The following is a 15,306-nucleotide window of genomic DNA, read 5'->3' as shown; positions in this document are numbered from 1 at the left end:
ATATATTCGCAAGTAAACACCAAAGTAAAAATGGTTGTTCTCCTAAGGACAATGTCTTCTCCATGGAGACAGTCTTGGTCTGCCTGTCACCTAGCGAACTCAGCATGTCTGTCACGCACATGCCACCCAGTGTGGAATTAAGTATTTGGAGGTGAACAGCCACAGTGGAACAACGGAGAGAAACGAGTTCACACAGTCTTCACATTTACTGGTGGAAATAGACTTTTAATGCATACTTTGTGTTTATATAAACTCTACGTTCTTTTAAAGGCTTTTATTATATTTGGAGCTTTTTGGCATCCAATCTAACATTTTTTCTTCTATGCATTTCATTACTTAATAGATTTTAAAATATTTTAGATTTTAAAACTAAATTTGAGAAATCAAGCATGCTGTAAACCCTACCTAACCCCGAGAAGTGTTTGTACTTCTAAAAAAAGTCACAAATAAGATGAACTTAAACTATCTGTCATAAAATTTTCCACATTCCATTTATGAATAAAGAAATACTAAGTTCATTATTATATGTCTCTCGCTCTCTAGTAAGTCAGATTGTCAGACACGCTTCAGTAAACAATCTCTACATTAACCTGTATCTTAATTCACTTTCTCTTAGAGATGGTCTTGTCAATGCTAACACTGTGTCAGATGCAGTCTAAGCCCCAGAGCTTAAGTAACTCTCAAACATGTAGTTTTTAGCAAGGATATGTTCGCCATAGTTACATATCTGCATACACACGAACAGTGTGCTATGTCTTAAATTATTTCAAGTAACTAAAGTCTGTCTAGCAGACATTCAGCCAAACAGTCTACACAGACTTAGACAGTAGTGTCCAAACATAGCACTGAGCTGAAACTGGAAAATCCCAGCAAAACCTACTGCAGCATTCAGAGAAAGAATCAAGATTCCTAACATACTGAGTTGTGCAGATACAAAAGTGCTTAACATGACAAAATTACCAAAATAAAAACATTTTGAAGGTTATTTGGTTCTAGCAATATTAACTATTCTTTACTTTTGGATAATTTAACATCTGCATTTTAAATTTTATATAAACAACCTCTTTGTAACAAGTTTTTTTTTTTAAAAAAAAGCACACAAAAAATAGTGCAAGCTATACTCTGCTAGTTTCTCATCTTGGTTACCTCATCACAAGTAACTCAAGAATGTTTGACTATGTGGCTCCAGGGACATCCAGCACTGACCAGATCCCGTCCTCTCACCCAGTGTTTGCGGCCCCCAGTTCTAAAACAGGCCGCCGGCAGACAGGGCAGGTGCAGTTCTCCGACAGCCAGCGATCAATACAGTGAATGTGAAACTCGTGCTGACACGGCAGCTGCCGGAGCTTGTTCCCAGCCACATAGTCACTGATGCACACGCTACAGACTTGACCCAACTCACTCTCAGCCCCATTTTGTTCAAAGCTCCTGGTAGAAAGATTGTCAATCTGCTCTTTGGTTAAACCACGAATTGGATCCTCATCACCTTCATTCAGTAAAAAGAAATGAGCAAGGCGCAGAATGGGTAATGTTCCAGTCTCGACTACACTGTCTGCCCTCCGTAACCGCCTGCTATTTCTACTGCCATCGTTGCGGGCCTGTGGTGGGCTGGGCTCACTTACATCTAGCATTTCAGCACTGTCTTCTTGGGCCTGCCTGGCTTGTGAGGAACCTCCACCCAGCTGACCACTGTTGTTAGCCACATCTACGTTATTCAGTTCTAGGTACAGCTCTGGTAAACGCTGACCGTTCCCTTGATTCTCTGACTCAGGCTCCACTTCCATTAGAGAACTCAGCTCTCCAAACCCAGTCATGATCTGCCTTAAAATTGACCGAAGAGCCACGGAGGATGGCTCAACCACCTCGTTCTCAGAAATCCTCCGAAGAGGAACTGTTATGGTACTCACGTAGGTTCGGACACCTGACCGCTCTAAATGAGAAATGGTTCTGTGGAAGCCCCCGCTGTTGCTTTCAACTGTGCTTTCCGCCAGCCCTGCCCTCGATCGGGTTCTATTTGCGATGCTGTCCCTATCTCTAGTCTCTCCAGGACGAATCCTCCTGACTTGCAGGTCTAGTGTGATTGCTGGATGGCGCTGTGTGGCAGCTGAGGACCTGGTGGTTTCTCCTTCTTCTACTGTTATTCTTGACACAAGTCTCGAGTTGGACAGCGGCGTATAAACGGTACCTCTGCGTGCTCGATCTTGTTCCAGAAAGACTTGAGTTACACCTCTATGCCTAACAGATCTGTTCCTACCAGTTTGCTGCAGTGGTCTACTCTGCCTTTGGGAATTAGGATGAACGGTACCATCCTGTGTCCGAATTGGGGACCGGCTTCGACTATTGAAAGCAGGACGTAATCTTATTGGCTCTAATCTTTGGTTTGTGTTTCTCACTGTAACATTACTTCTAGCCCCGTTTTCCCAAATATGTGCTGCTCCAAACCGCTGCCGTTCCCTCTGCCTGAGATTACTACCATCTGACTGGTCTGTGTGAGTGCTGAGGACATTAGGGAGACGGCCCCTAACTCTAGGAACACCAAGTGTTCCTCCAATTCCATTTCTTAACCTTCCCCGTGCTGAGAACAATCCTTGCACTGAACCCCGCCCCCTTGCACCATGCCTAACCCCTGGGACACTGGAGTCACCGCCACTGGAACGCCTCCTGGAGGTTTGGCTTCTCGTTCGCATAGCCACAGGACTAGATGATCTTTGCTGCCTAGGATCTCTGCTAACACCTGACACAGGAATGTCTGTATAATCCTCTCCATTAGCTCCAGAGCCTCTGTTGTCAGGATTTATGTGGATTTCCAGGCTGAACCCAAACTCTCCACTGTTTGGGTTTGTTCGGCTCACAGCTCTCCAACTTTGGTTCCCATTCTGTCCACTTCGAGTCACATTTCCAGTGCGCCGAAAAGTGTTCAGCCATCGTAGCAGAGAATCCTCATCTGAATGTTCTCTAAGGTTTTCTGAGTCTGGAAAGTAAATCAAATCAACTTAAGGTCAATTTCTTTTTTCTTTTCTTTTTTTTTTAAAGATTTATTTATTGTGTATTATGTATACAGTGTTCTGCCTGCATGCCAGATCTCATTACAGATGGCTGTGAGCCACCATGTGGTTGCTGGGAATTGAACTCAGGACCTCGGGAAGAGCAGCCAGTGCTCTTACCCGCTGAGCCATCTCTCCAGCCCAAGGTCAATTTCTATAATGATAAGATCTTATCTTTATTGAAACATTGCAAGAAAGACAGTTCCACTGAATTAAACATCTGCACTACTTTAATGAATGAAAAAAACCTTTCTTTTTTTTTTTTTTTTTTTTTTTTTTTTTTTTTTTTGGTTTTTCGAGACAGGGTTTCTCTGCGTAGCTTTGCGCCTTTCCTGGAGCTCACTTGGTAGCCCAGGCTGGCCTCGAACTCACAGAGATCCGCCTGGCTCTGCCTCCCGAGTGCTGGGATTAAAGGCGTGCGCCACCACCGCCCGGCTGAAAAAAACCTTTCTAAAAGTGTATTAAAAGCACTTTAGAGGAATTAAAATGCTGGGCTTATGATATAGCTCAGGGGGTAAAGGCACAGGCTGCCAAGCCTAACTGACATGAGTTGAAGCACCAGGACCCACATGGTGAAGAACTGCCAGACACAAACTGTCTTCTAATACACACACACAAAATTATGTTTAAAGAAAAAGTCTACTTTCTAGACTCAAGAACCTTCAACCCTCCACAAGGTCCAGCCCAGACTCCTGTGGGCCCCACAAACCAGTCTCTCCCCTTGGCCAGCTGTTCTACTCTACAGCCCAACTGGGTAAGGTAACCTCTCCTCAACCTAGCTCCACCCCTCTCCTGCTTTGAGAACCCCACCAGCCACCTCCATCCATGCAGCTGGCCCAGAGGAATTAGTGAGGGACCTCTTCCCCTAGGCTCCACCCACTCAGAACTTCCCTGGGTACTCAGACCAACTTGGAATTCTGGCCTTGGGTACTAAAAGCACACAGTAAAAGACATCTAACAACCTAACTCCAGATGCCCAGGGCTCATTGCAAAAACAAACTATAGAAAAAACCAAGACAATGTCTGCTCCAAAAAAATTAGCAATCCCATCAATGAAATGGTCCCAAGAGGGACCACTTAAGATAAAATTTCAGGCACAGAAGTCAAAAGAATTAAACACTATCAAAGAGTTAAAATAATTTAAAGAGGACAAATAAAAACACCTGAATGAACTTGATCTTGATGAGAGTAGGAATAAACACAAAGCTAAATGAAAACAGAATGTGAAAAAGAAAGTTTAAAACCTAATCTGAAATTAAGCTGAAAATAAAAAATTAATTAATTTAGATGACACAGTAACATCAAAACTTAAAGGCAAGCTAGAGAAAAAAGTCATGAACAGAACATGCAGGATCTTCAGACACCATGAAAAAAATCAAATTTATAATTATGGGCATAAAAGAAAGAGAATTCCAGGTCAAAGGCATTGAAAACATTTTCAATAAAATCTCAGAAAAAAATGTCCCAATCTTGAGAGATGGCCTTAAAGACCAGCAGAGACGTGACACGACACATTCTAGTGAAAACACTGGGAAGGCCCCGTCACAGAAAGGCAAGCCACCACAGAACATCTGGTTACTGGATAGAAACCATTAAGGCCAGCAAGTCTTGGAAAGACATTACCCAGTTCTGAAAGGTCATAAATGCCAGAATATTATACACAGCAAAACTCTTCTATAAATGAAAAATAAAAATGTTCCATTATAAAAACAGATCAAACCACTAAGCCAGCTCTACAGAGGATACTAGAAAGAATACTTCAGACTGGAGAGAAGAAGAATAAACACATTCCACAGGTCACAGGATATAAATAAATGATACCAAGATAATTAATCAAAAGATGTTTCGCTGGGCGGTGGTGGCGGCGGCGGCGGCGGCGGCGGCGGCGGCGGCGGCGGCGGCGGCACACACCTTTAATCCCAGCACTCAGGAGGCAGAGGCAGGCAGATCTCTGTGAGTTCGAGGCCAGCCTGGTCTACAGAGCAAGATCTAGGACAGGCACTGAAACTACAGAGAACCCTGTGTCAAAAAAAACAATAAATAGGGCTGGAGAGATAGCTCAGAGGTCCTGAGTTCAATTCCCAGCAACCACATGGTGGCTCACAACCATCTATAATGAGATCTGGTGCCCTCTTCTGGCCTGCAAGGACACATGCAGACAGAACACTGTATACATAATAAATAAATCTTTAAAAAAAAAAAACAATAAATAAATGAATGAATGAATGAGGGTTGGGGATTTAGCTCAATGGTAGAGCGCTTGCCTAGCAAGCTCATGGCCCTGGGTTCAGTCCTTAGCTCCGAAATAAAATGAATGAATGAATGAATGAATAGATGGATGAATGAATAGATAGATAAGTAAATGAAAAGATGTTTCATCAAAAGGACAAAAATTAATATATACCCTTCAATAATAAAGCTGAACTGGTCTCAGTTCACCAATTAAAGACTGTCAGACTAAATTAGAGAACAGGATTTATCTTTGTGCTTCTTCAAAGAAACATGCCTAATCATGAGAAAAAGGTAAAACACTGAGAAAAAGTACCCCAAGCAAATGGAACTAGGAAACAAGCAGATGTAGCTAGCTATTTTAACATTTGACAAAATAGATTTGAAACTAAAATTAATCAAAAGAGATAAAGAAGGCCACATCACACTCTTTAACCAACCTTACACTAAACACAGGTGTGCCCAATTTCATAAAACAAACACTATTAAAAGTAAAACTACATATTAACCCAACACAGTAATAGTGGGAGGCTTCAATAATGAGCTCTCACCAACAAGCAGGTCATCCAGACAAATATAAAGTGGCACTGGATAAAAAACATCATTAATCAAATGGACCTAACAGACATACATGGAACATTCCACCAAACTTGAAGAATACACATTCCTCTCAGTAACTCATGGTACTTTTCACAAAACAGAGCACACAGCAGGACACAAAGCAAGCCTTAGTGAATATAAGAAAACTGAAGTAACACCCCATGTTCTATCTACATTACCACAAAATAAAGCTGGGCATCAAGAGCAAGAAAAATGCAGAAAGTACAAAACTCACGGAGAATAAACACAATACTGAGAGGTGAATGGGTCAAGAAGAAAGCAAGATGAAACAAATAATTTGAAATGATACATAACTAGCAATAAGCTTGAAGTAGTAATTAAGTCTTTCAACTAAAAATCTAAACCAAAACCAACCAACCAACCAAATAACCACCCCAGACCAGATGGACTTGATGTAGAATTCCACCGGCACTTCAAGGGAGCACTAACACCAACACTGTGCCAAGTGCTCCAGGGGCAGAAGCAAGTGAGACGCCCAAACTCTTCATGTCGCCAGGTTTATTCTGACACAAAACAAGACAGACAAGCATAAAAGAGAACTCAGGGCACAAACAGCACTCAAAACGTTCAAGCTCTACTCTAAGGCCATTTAGTCCCTTGCCAGAGGTACAGAGAGACGATCTCTGTGCTCTGGGTTAAATGGATGAATGCTTCAAGCCGCTCTCCATGGCCAGCGGCTGAGTGTGATCAGTGGGGCGCCGACCACTACCGAGGGCGCTATGCTAACAGCACTGCCCGAATTCCAGGAAGGGTAAAAAGCGGCAACTCATTTTTTTGCCCTAAAATTGCTTCATTTGAATGCAGAGCAGTAACTGGAACTAACTCTGCCCCAAAAGACACATAATGGCAAGGGTCAAAGGTTGTCTCCCTCCTCAGCCTTGACTGATGGGCCAGGAACCTAAAAGAGCAGCACTTGCTGGCCTTATCTTGTAACTCAATTATTCATCTTTTTTTTTTCAATTTTTTTTTAGATTTATTTATTATATATACAGAAGAGGGTGCCAGATCTCATTACAGATGGTTGTGAGCCACCATGTGGGTGCTGGGAATTGAACTCAGGACCTCTGGAAGAGCAGCCTGTGCTCTTAACCTCTGAGCCATCTCTCCAGGCCCTCAATTGTTCATCTTACACCCTGTATATTACTGGTGCTCACAACCACTGCTTCAGCACTGGGGTCTGAACTCCATGCCCTTCTTGCTAATTACAACAAACGCCAAGGCTTACAAACTAAACGCCACTTCAAAGGCTGCAGATGACGGAAACAGTGTCACTGTCCTACCAGAGGACCTGAAAACGGGCATGGCTGTATCAGATGGAGGCACAGTGAAGCTGGGGCTTGGCTTTCAAAGACTCTAGAGAGGCTCCTGCGAAGGTCCTTTCCTGCCTTCTTCTGGACTGGCAGCTCTCCCTTGAGAAGGTATTAGCTCTGAAGGCTGCATTATGTAGACAGATTTATCTTTTGAAATATCTGAAGTATCTGAACCACTGGAGTTGCCTTAAGAGCTGAAGTAACAGGCAGCCCATGTTTGTAAGTGAGGCGACAATCCAACGTTCCCACTATTCCTCTTCACGCCTTTACTCTTTACTTCATGAACGCAGGGGTCTTAGGCTTAGTCAAAGACCACTCAGTTCTGAAGATGGAACTTAAAAACCTTCATCATTGGCTCTGCATCTAAGGCTGCATGAAGCTAAGAAAATACCCGGTGTCTGGGCCCTCGGTCAGCTGACTGGCGACAAGACCATGAATCACGAGCGTCTTGGGAGGAGGCAGAATGTGGGGCCTCAAAGTTGGGCTTGCTTTTAATTCTACAATCTCCATTAGTTTGAAGGGATTTTTATTAGTAGTTTCCTTATTGCATGAATTTCTACATAGGATTTAGGGTGTGCTTGGTAAAATAACAAGCAAACAAACCAACAAAACCCGTTTCCCAACTGTCAGTCTCTGTATTACGCTGTATATAAGTTTTAAGCCACATCGATATAAATGTAGTGTGTATATGCTAAGATTAAAAGAGCTTCCCTTGGCTAGGGGCTATAGCTCAACAGTAGAGGATTTATCAAGCACACACGAGGCCCTGGCTTCTCTCCAGGGATGGGAAGGGTAACGCATACCTCCGTCACTTGACCCGCTCCTCGAGCCAGGCTGGGATGCCAGCTGCTCCTTTGCTCTATCTAGGCGCTGCTGTAGCTCCTCTGAGGTTATGTCTCCTGAAACAATGAAGAGTGTATTTAAAAAATTTCAATTACCCAGTTTTATGAGAACTCGTGAAATACAAAACTTTAGCAGCAGGGCCAGTGAGATGGCTCAGTGGGTAAAGGCACTTAATGCCAACCCCGACAACCTGAACGCAAGGAACCACAGAGAGGAAGGAGAAAGAAGATTCCTGCTGCTTGTCCTCGGCCTACACACACACTCACCTCCATCTACAAACAGAAATACACACGGACACGGACACAGACACACGCAAAATAGATTTTTAAAAAATGTAATTTAAAGATTAAAAAACCTTGACAACCTACCAAAGACAATCATTATTTTCATGCTCTATAAACAGGGCAGTTAGTATCTGACAAAAATATACACTAACTTGGTTACATCTCATTTATTAATATTTCATTAAAATTGAGATATAATTTGTATTATTTTGGTAAAAAAAAAAAATCAGTAAGAGCCTATAAGCTCAGGCTGTAGACAGAAACGGCATCCAAACACCCCCCAACTCCCTTATCTTAATGCCAGCTCCTGGAGATCTGACAGACAGACTTGGAGCTGATGGCCTCCTCTACCTTCCTCAGACACTCTGCACTCACACACATAAGCCCACACACCCCACACGTACAGGGTTAAAAAGAAAATGAACCTTAAAAACAACAAAAAAAGATAAGCTCTAATTATATGCATTTTTTTTCCCCATAAGAGTTAAAAAGAGCCAGGTGGTGGTGGCGCATGCCTTTAATCCCAGCACTCAGGAGGCAAAGCCAAGCAGAACTCTGAGTTTGAGACCAGCCTGGTCTACACAGTGAGTTCCAGGACAGGCCCAAAGCTACACAGAGAAACCCTGTCTCAAAAAACCAAAAGAGTTAAGAAGAAATTAGGAAGGGAGTAGTTTGAGGAAAATGTTCAGGTCTCTGTGCTTGAATTCTACCCCGATATTTTATCATATGAGCCACCAACACACAAATATGCAAACATACACACAAATTTCAGATAGTTTATTGTAAAGTGAATTTGAGAAAAAAGTTTATAGACCACACTGGACTTTTGGGTGGTTGTTATCTAGCTGAATGTTATACCTCAAATTATTAATTTTTATATAACATTTTATTTATGCAATTATGAAAGAGTAACAAAGAACGAGGTACAGTGGATATAAGATAAAAAGGTCAATTATTAAATCTACTTTTAAAAAGGAACTACTTGTTTTAAATAGGATAAGTAATGAAAATTTTTGTCCGAGTTTATCAAATGTTACTGGACTGGACATTGTTATGTATTAATGAAGTTTTTCATCTGAACCTGTCAAATGTTAATGGACTAGACATTGTTAATGTAATTCTTGACTGTATATATTGTATATACTTATTGGAGTGTTTTTTTTTGTTATAAGCTTTTTTAAATTTTAGACAAAAAAAGGGGGGGAAATGTGGTGGTATTGTGTTCCCCGAAATATTGTGCACGCTAATAAACTTATCTGGGGTCAAAGAACAGAACAGCCACAATATTAAACATAGAGGATAGGCAGTGGTAGCACACGTCTTTAATCCTAGCATTCCAGAGGCAGAGATCTACCTGGATCTCTGTGTGTTCAAGGATACAGGCAAGCATGGTGACTCACGCCTTTAATCACGGGGAGTGGTAGCAGAAAGGTATATAAGGCATGAAGACCAGAAACTAGAAGCATTTGGCTGGCTAAGCTTTTAGGCTTTTGAGCAGCAGTTCAGCTGAGATCCATTTGAATGAGGACACAGAGGCTTCCAGTCTAAGGAAACAGGATCAGCTGAGGAATTGGCGAGGTGAGATAGCTGTGGCTTGTTCCGCTTCTCTGATCATTCAGCATTCACATCAATACCTGGCTCCAGGTTTGATTTTATTAATAGGACTGTCTTAAGTTTCATGCTATAGTACAGTTCAATTGTAGAACACTTACCTAGCACAAAACCCTAGGTTCAAATCCCAATCCCATCCACATGGGGAGAGTTGGCGGTAGAAAGTGGTGAGAATTATACATGTGAACATTTAATGGTATGTACATTAAGTTTGGCCTGTGTATAAATCCATATAACCAGTATTCTCACATATTTATAAAACACAGAAGACAGTGATTTTGTTATACTAAATAATTCTTAGACTCACAAAATAGTGCTCAAAGGAAGGCATTCTTTTTACTTTGAAATTCCTCCTCCTTTCAACGATAGAAAAAAAAATGTGTTTTCCTTTTTTGCCCATTTCTTACCAGGTGTGCCTAAAAGGTTATGGTCTCTCATTAGCCGATAATCTTCATCACTGAGCTCATTAATAAACTGGTAATAGGCTTCTTCTCTGTGGAGACGCTCTTGCTGCCATCTTCTCTCATTTTCTTGAAATGAGATTTCTTCTCCACTACCACTTGATCTAGGTCTGGATGGATTCATGCTGAGACGTCTAGTTTCCTGTTCAAAGAATATCCACAAATTCAATGCATTAGTCTTGGACTAACACAGCTGTGCACTTTTTTGTTGTTTTTGCTGTTTGTTGTTTGTTAAGATAAGCTCTTACTATGTAGCCCTGGCTGGCCTGGAATTCACTGCATAGACCACTAAGAATCCTTTCAATTGTGACATATCTACCTTCAGAGACTTATATTCTAAGATTTATGAAGCAAAATTATATTCCCTAACCTCCTCATCAAGGTAAGGATTCTGCTTCTCAAGGATAGCACTTGTATGTAGCCCCCACATTCAAAAACTTCTGGGACTAACCATTTCCCACTGAAGGATGGTGCCTGATACAGAGACAAAGCTCTGGTGTGTTCTGTCAATCCTCAGAGCCATGCATGGCATACTGTTGCCTGTTGGTTTTCAGTCTTAGGGAGATCAACTCCTGAGTCTCTTTGGCTGACACAGTAGGCAAAACTATTTTCATCTCAATAAAGTGTAATGAGATGGTGGTGGCTGTATTACATTTGTGATTTTTTTTCTGAAAGAAGTACAGTACAACATCATCTACAAATATGGTGGACTATATTCCTAACTCTCCTGGAGTGCATGCAACAACCCTTTGTATATTAAGTAAAGAACACACAAAATTCAAGACTAAAATTTTAGCACTACGAAGGCTTTCATACCCAACATTTTTAAGAGACAAAGAAAAATTTTAAAAAGCTGGTCAATTTGATACTCCGATATGAGAAATGTATGCTGAACTGTGTCTGATTCAGTGGTAACCTTGAAGCATTAGGTAAAGTAGTAAGTTTAGTCCTGTCAGCTCCTAAAAGCTGTTTACATATGAGTTCTTCAGTGTAAGATTTGACTGCATTGGAATACCGGATACATTAAATAAATAAATAAATAAATAAATAAATAAATAAATAAATAAACAAACAAACAAACAAACAAACAAACTAGCTGGGCGGCGTTGGCACAGGCCTTTAATTCTAGCATTTGGGAGGCAGAAGCAGGCCAATCTTTGAGTTCAAGGCCAGCCTGGTATACAGATCAAGTTCCAGGACAGCCAGAGCTACACAGAGAAACCTTGTCTCGAAAAACAAAAACAAACAAGAAAAGAAAAAGAAAAAAACTAATTTTAAAATGCAAAGCTAGGGAGGTATGGTAGCACCTGTCTTCTATTCCCAGCACTTAGGAGAAAGAGGCAGGTGGGATCTCTGTGGTTCAAGGCCAGCCTGGTCTACAGAGTAAGTTCTAGGACAGCCAGGGCTACACAGAGTAAAACCCTGTCTCAAATCCTCCCCTCCCTCCCCAAAAAAGTAAAATTCACTCAAGATGCTAATTAATAACATTAAAAACTAAAAGCTTTCCATTTGTAGGGTAATCAGGGTAATTAGCAAAGAGGATATTTGGTGGCCACAGCAGTCACATGATTTTTTTAAATTTTATTTATTTATTTGTTTGTTTGTTTCATTTTTGGAGATAAGGTTTTTCAGTGTAACAGCCCTGATTGGCCTTGAACCCACAGAGATCCGCCTGCCTCTGACAGCCGAGTGCTGGGATCAAAGGTGTGTACCACCACCGCCCTGCGATTTTTTTTAAAACAGATATTTAAAAAGTAGAAATCTGACCAAAAAAAAATCAAGCTCCTTAGATTATTATTCAAAACCTAAGACCTTACCCTCCAAGGCAATATTCTTGGATAACTAACCATAAATAATACCATAAGTAACCAAAGTGAATACCTTATTTTCCTTTTAACATTCTTTTAACATATGAAACTGTAGCCATTCTTCTGTTGTTTGTGCCTTTTTTGAGAGCTGCTCATCTGAAGTAATAAAAAGAAAAGTTGAATTATTCAGTAACTGACTCTTTGAAGCCCAAAACACCTGGTAGTCGCCCAACTCCCTCACAAAACCAAAGCCAAATTCTCCGGAAGGTCTGTTATACGTTCACCTAAAGAAATTTAAACCTCATATAATTAGATAACAAAAACCTCCCAGAAGGCCTCTCCTCCTACACCGTCAGTCACTGCTCCAAGGATTGCGCGTCCTCCTTTCTCGAAGGCCTTCTATCACGATCCCATCTGGGTGTAGCTACGTTTAGGTGAGGAAGTTAATCTACTTCTAAACCTTCACTTTGTCACCTGCCCCCAGCATCCCGCTACTGGTTCTTTTTCTTACCCCGTTACCAGAGGCCCCGGGGTGGGAGTAGAAGGAAGTCCCCACTCCAACACACAAACTGGACTCGGAAACCCGACCAATCTCACCTCAATCTAGCCTCGAGTAACGCTTCCCCGGCGACCTAGATTGGCATTTGGGCCAATCAGCAACTAGAAAAGCTCACCCAGCAAGCAGTTAACCAATGGGATAGGAGGTGAGTGGCCCCCCTACCCTAGCGTGTCCTGCTTTCCGAGGCGTCTCCCGGAAGTAGTAGTGAGACCCACAAGATGACCCTGTGCCCAGCGCCCCCTCCCCCCGACCCCACCTCCAGCGGGATGACCCGCAGTTGTCCTCTCCGAGGCCGGGGGGGGAGGCGGAAGGTTCTGCGGCCGGGCCTTCGAAGGCCGCTACGCCCTCCAATCGTCCACTGAGGCGAGCAGCTCAGAATCTCTCCAGCTGCTCGGGATCGACCCACCGTGGGGAAAGCTGCGAGGGAGGGCCGGCAGGTGTCAGGCCTCCTCTCACCACCCAGAAAAACACCGGCGCGCCACCACCTGCGCAGAGCTCGCCGGTGCGTCTGGAAACGGCGCCCGCCGGAAACCCAGCTGCGGCGCAGGAGTTCCGCTTCCGCGGTGCGCAGGTCCGGCTGCCTCGGACTCCAGGCTAGGCTCTCCGCGGGGTGGCGGCTCCCACTCCCGAAGACGGAACCTCTTTTCCGCGCTTTGGGAATGCCAGCTCCTCGGTTCATACTTCCGTGTCCTTTGCCAAACTGTCGCTTTGTACTGTTTGGGTGTAACTACTTAACTACCCAGTCTGAGCGTTTCCCTTGTGTTAATTCACTGGAACGAAGAAACCAAATGCTCAAGTGCTTTTACTGGGAAAGTGCTTTGAAACTCCCAATGTTAACCATTCTCATTCCCTCTCTCCTGCTATCCTTCCCCGTCACCTCCTCCCTCTCCGCTTTCCTCCCACCCCTCTCACACTCTACCCTTTTTTCCTCTCCTCTATTTCCTTTTCCCATTATGTGACACCAAACTTATCTAACCATTACTCGTGGTCCTGGCAGAGCCCTTTCCTGATTCTCCCATCAGCCAAATGACTTAGTCACGGTTTAATATGCTCATAGTGCTGTGACTCGTAAATCTTTCTCCCCTTCTTTAATTATTTGGTTTTAGGGTATCCCGCCTGGTGATTCCTTTCCCTCTCTTACTATTGGCCCAAAATGTCTATATATCCCTTTTACATTATTGTTCTGAGGATCAGAGTGACTGACTTTCCTATGACTTCCCTTCTGGAAGCAGCGTCGGAGTCCCTTCCCCCAACCTCATCAGAGAACTACATGGCTGGGGCAGTGTTAGGTTCACTTATCTGTGTAGCCCATCTTTGCTTTTGCCTTTTCCAGTATCCTTTTGCTTCGTGAACTTCCAAGGCTTTCCTTGTATGTCTCAATTTGGGATATAGTCTATTTTTTCCCTATTCTGGCTGCACCTATGTTAAACATTCTGCAAGGCTGACTGATTGAAACTTGCACAATTGTGGTACAGTTTGAAGCCGAGCTATCCTGGGCTGTCTCCCCCGACCCCCAATAGCCACTTGTTGCCCATTTCTTTAAGTGACCTAACATCCTTGTGACTAGTAGATTAGGCCTTTTGGAATGTACAAAAAGTTGCCTAGCTTTCACCAACTCAATGAATAATGTCAGCAGATAGCATCTGTGAACTGTAGCAGACACTTGGCTGCTTTTCTGTAATCTACCTGCCTGTTTCCACCAATGGATTCTTTCCCTCTTCCCCCGGCCCCACCCCCACCCTTTCTTTCTTTCTTTCTTTCTTTCTTTCTTTCTTTCTTTCTTTCTTTCTTTCTTTCTTTCTTTCTTTCTTTCTTTCTTTCTTTCTTTCTTTCTTTCTTTCTTTCTTAGTTTCTTTTTGTACAAGACAGGGATTCTCTGTGTAAAAATAGTCCTGGTTGTGCTGGAACTGGCTTTGTAGACCAGACTGGCCTCGAACTCACAGAGATCTGCCTGCCACCGCCTCCTGTGGTGAAATTAAAGGTGTGCACCACCACACCTGGCTTTTCCACCAAGGTATTTTTAAATTGTCTTGATTTTGTTTTCTTTGTTCTGTTAATATAAAAACATCATGAATCTATTACTACCATGGAACATGGTATTTGGAGTAATCTAAATCTGCCCTCCAAACCATGGTAACTCATATTTGGCCCCAGGACAAACTATCTCTTACTCTTTTAGAGGCAAGAGCTGTTTTTGCATTAAGAGGTTTTGGTGGCTGAATGTGGAGCCCCAAGGATGATCTACTTCTGTTTCAGGAATCCCTGGACTGGTGCCAAGATGGGCCACTTGTGCTGACATTATGGTATTGACTCCACACTGAATGCTGGTAAATTCTCTGGGGCTTGAGCCTGTCTTGCTTTGGTTTATTCTGAGCTGGTTGTAAGGATCCTATTTGTCTAGATACCTTTTTTTTTTTTTTACTTTGTTTAGAGAGCATTTTGTTTATTTGAAGTCATCGCTTTTGTTTGGTTTCTGACTGATGAGTTTGGTTTTTTATTTGTTTGGTTTTTTTATTTGTTTGCTTTCAGGACATTT

General features: G+C 42.5%; 1 protein-coding gene across 3 annotated transcripts; it reads right to left on the bottom strand.

Moving 5' to 3' along the window:
- Window positions 1-204: 204 nt before the first annotated feature.
- On the bottom strand, window positions 205-13,464 carry Rnf6 (ring finger protein 6). 3 transcript variants are annotated; one of them, XM_006979644.4, is made up of 5 exons: window positions 13,027-13,464; window positions 12,285-12,367; window positions 10,350-10,545; window positions 8,008-8,103; window positions 205-2,971 (listed from the first exon to the last, which is right to left on the bottom strand). In XM_006979644.4, the coding sequence occupies exons 3-5, from the start codon at window positions 10,525-10,527 to the stop codon at window positions 1,221-1,223; spliced, it is 2,025 nt and encodes a 674-aa protein (XP_006979706.1). In that variant the 5' UTR covers window positions 10,528-10,545; window positions 12,285-12,367; window positions 13,027-13,464; the 3' UTR covers window positions 205-1,220. The 3 variants fall into 3 exon arrangements, with proteins under 3 accessions (XP_006979706.1, XP_015853775.1, XP_006979707.1); XM_015998289.3 differs by lacking the exon at window positions 13,027-13,464 and adding an exon at window positions 12,809-13,013; XM_006979645.4 differs by lacking the exon at window positions 13,027-13,464 and adding an exon at window positions 12,723-12,830.
- Between the last annotated feature and the right edge of the window lie 1,842 nt (window positions 13,465-15,306).

Source organism: Peromyscus maniculatus, chromosome 23 (genome assembly GCF_049852395.1).
Source record: "Peromyscus maniculatus bairdii isolate BWxNUB_F1_BW_parent chromosome 23, HU_Pman_BW_mat_3.1, whole genome shotgun sequence".
In the NCBI taxonomy this organism is placed as follows: Eukaryota; Metazoa; Chordata; class Mammalia; order Rodentia; family Cricetidae; genus Peromyscus; species Peromyscus maniculatus.
The sequence above is the reverse complement of the archived record's forward strand: the minus strand, read 5'-3'. Positions and strand labels throughout refer to the sequence as shown.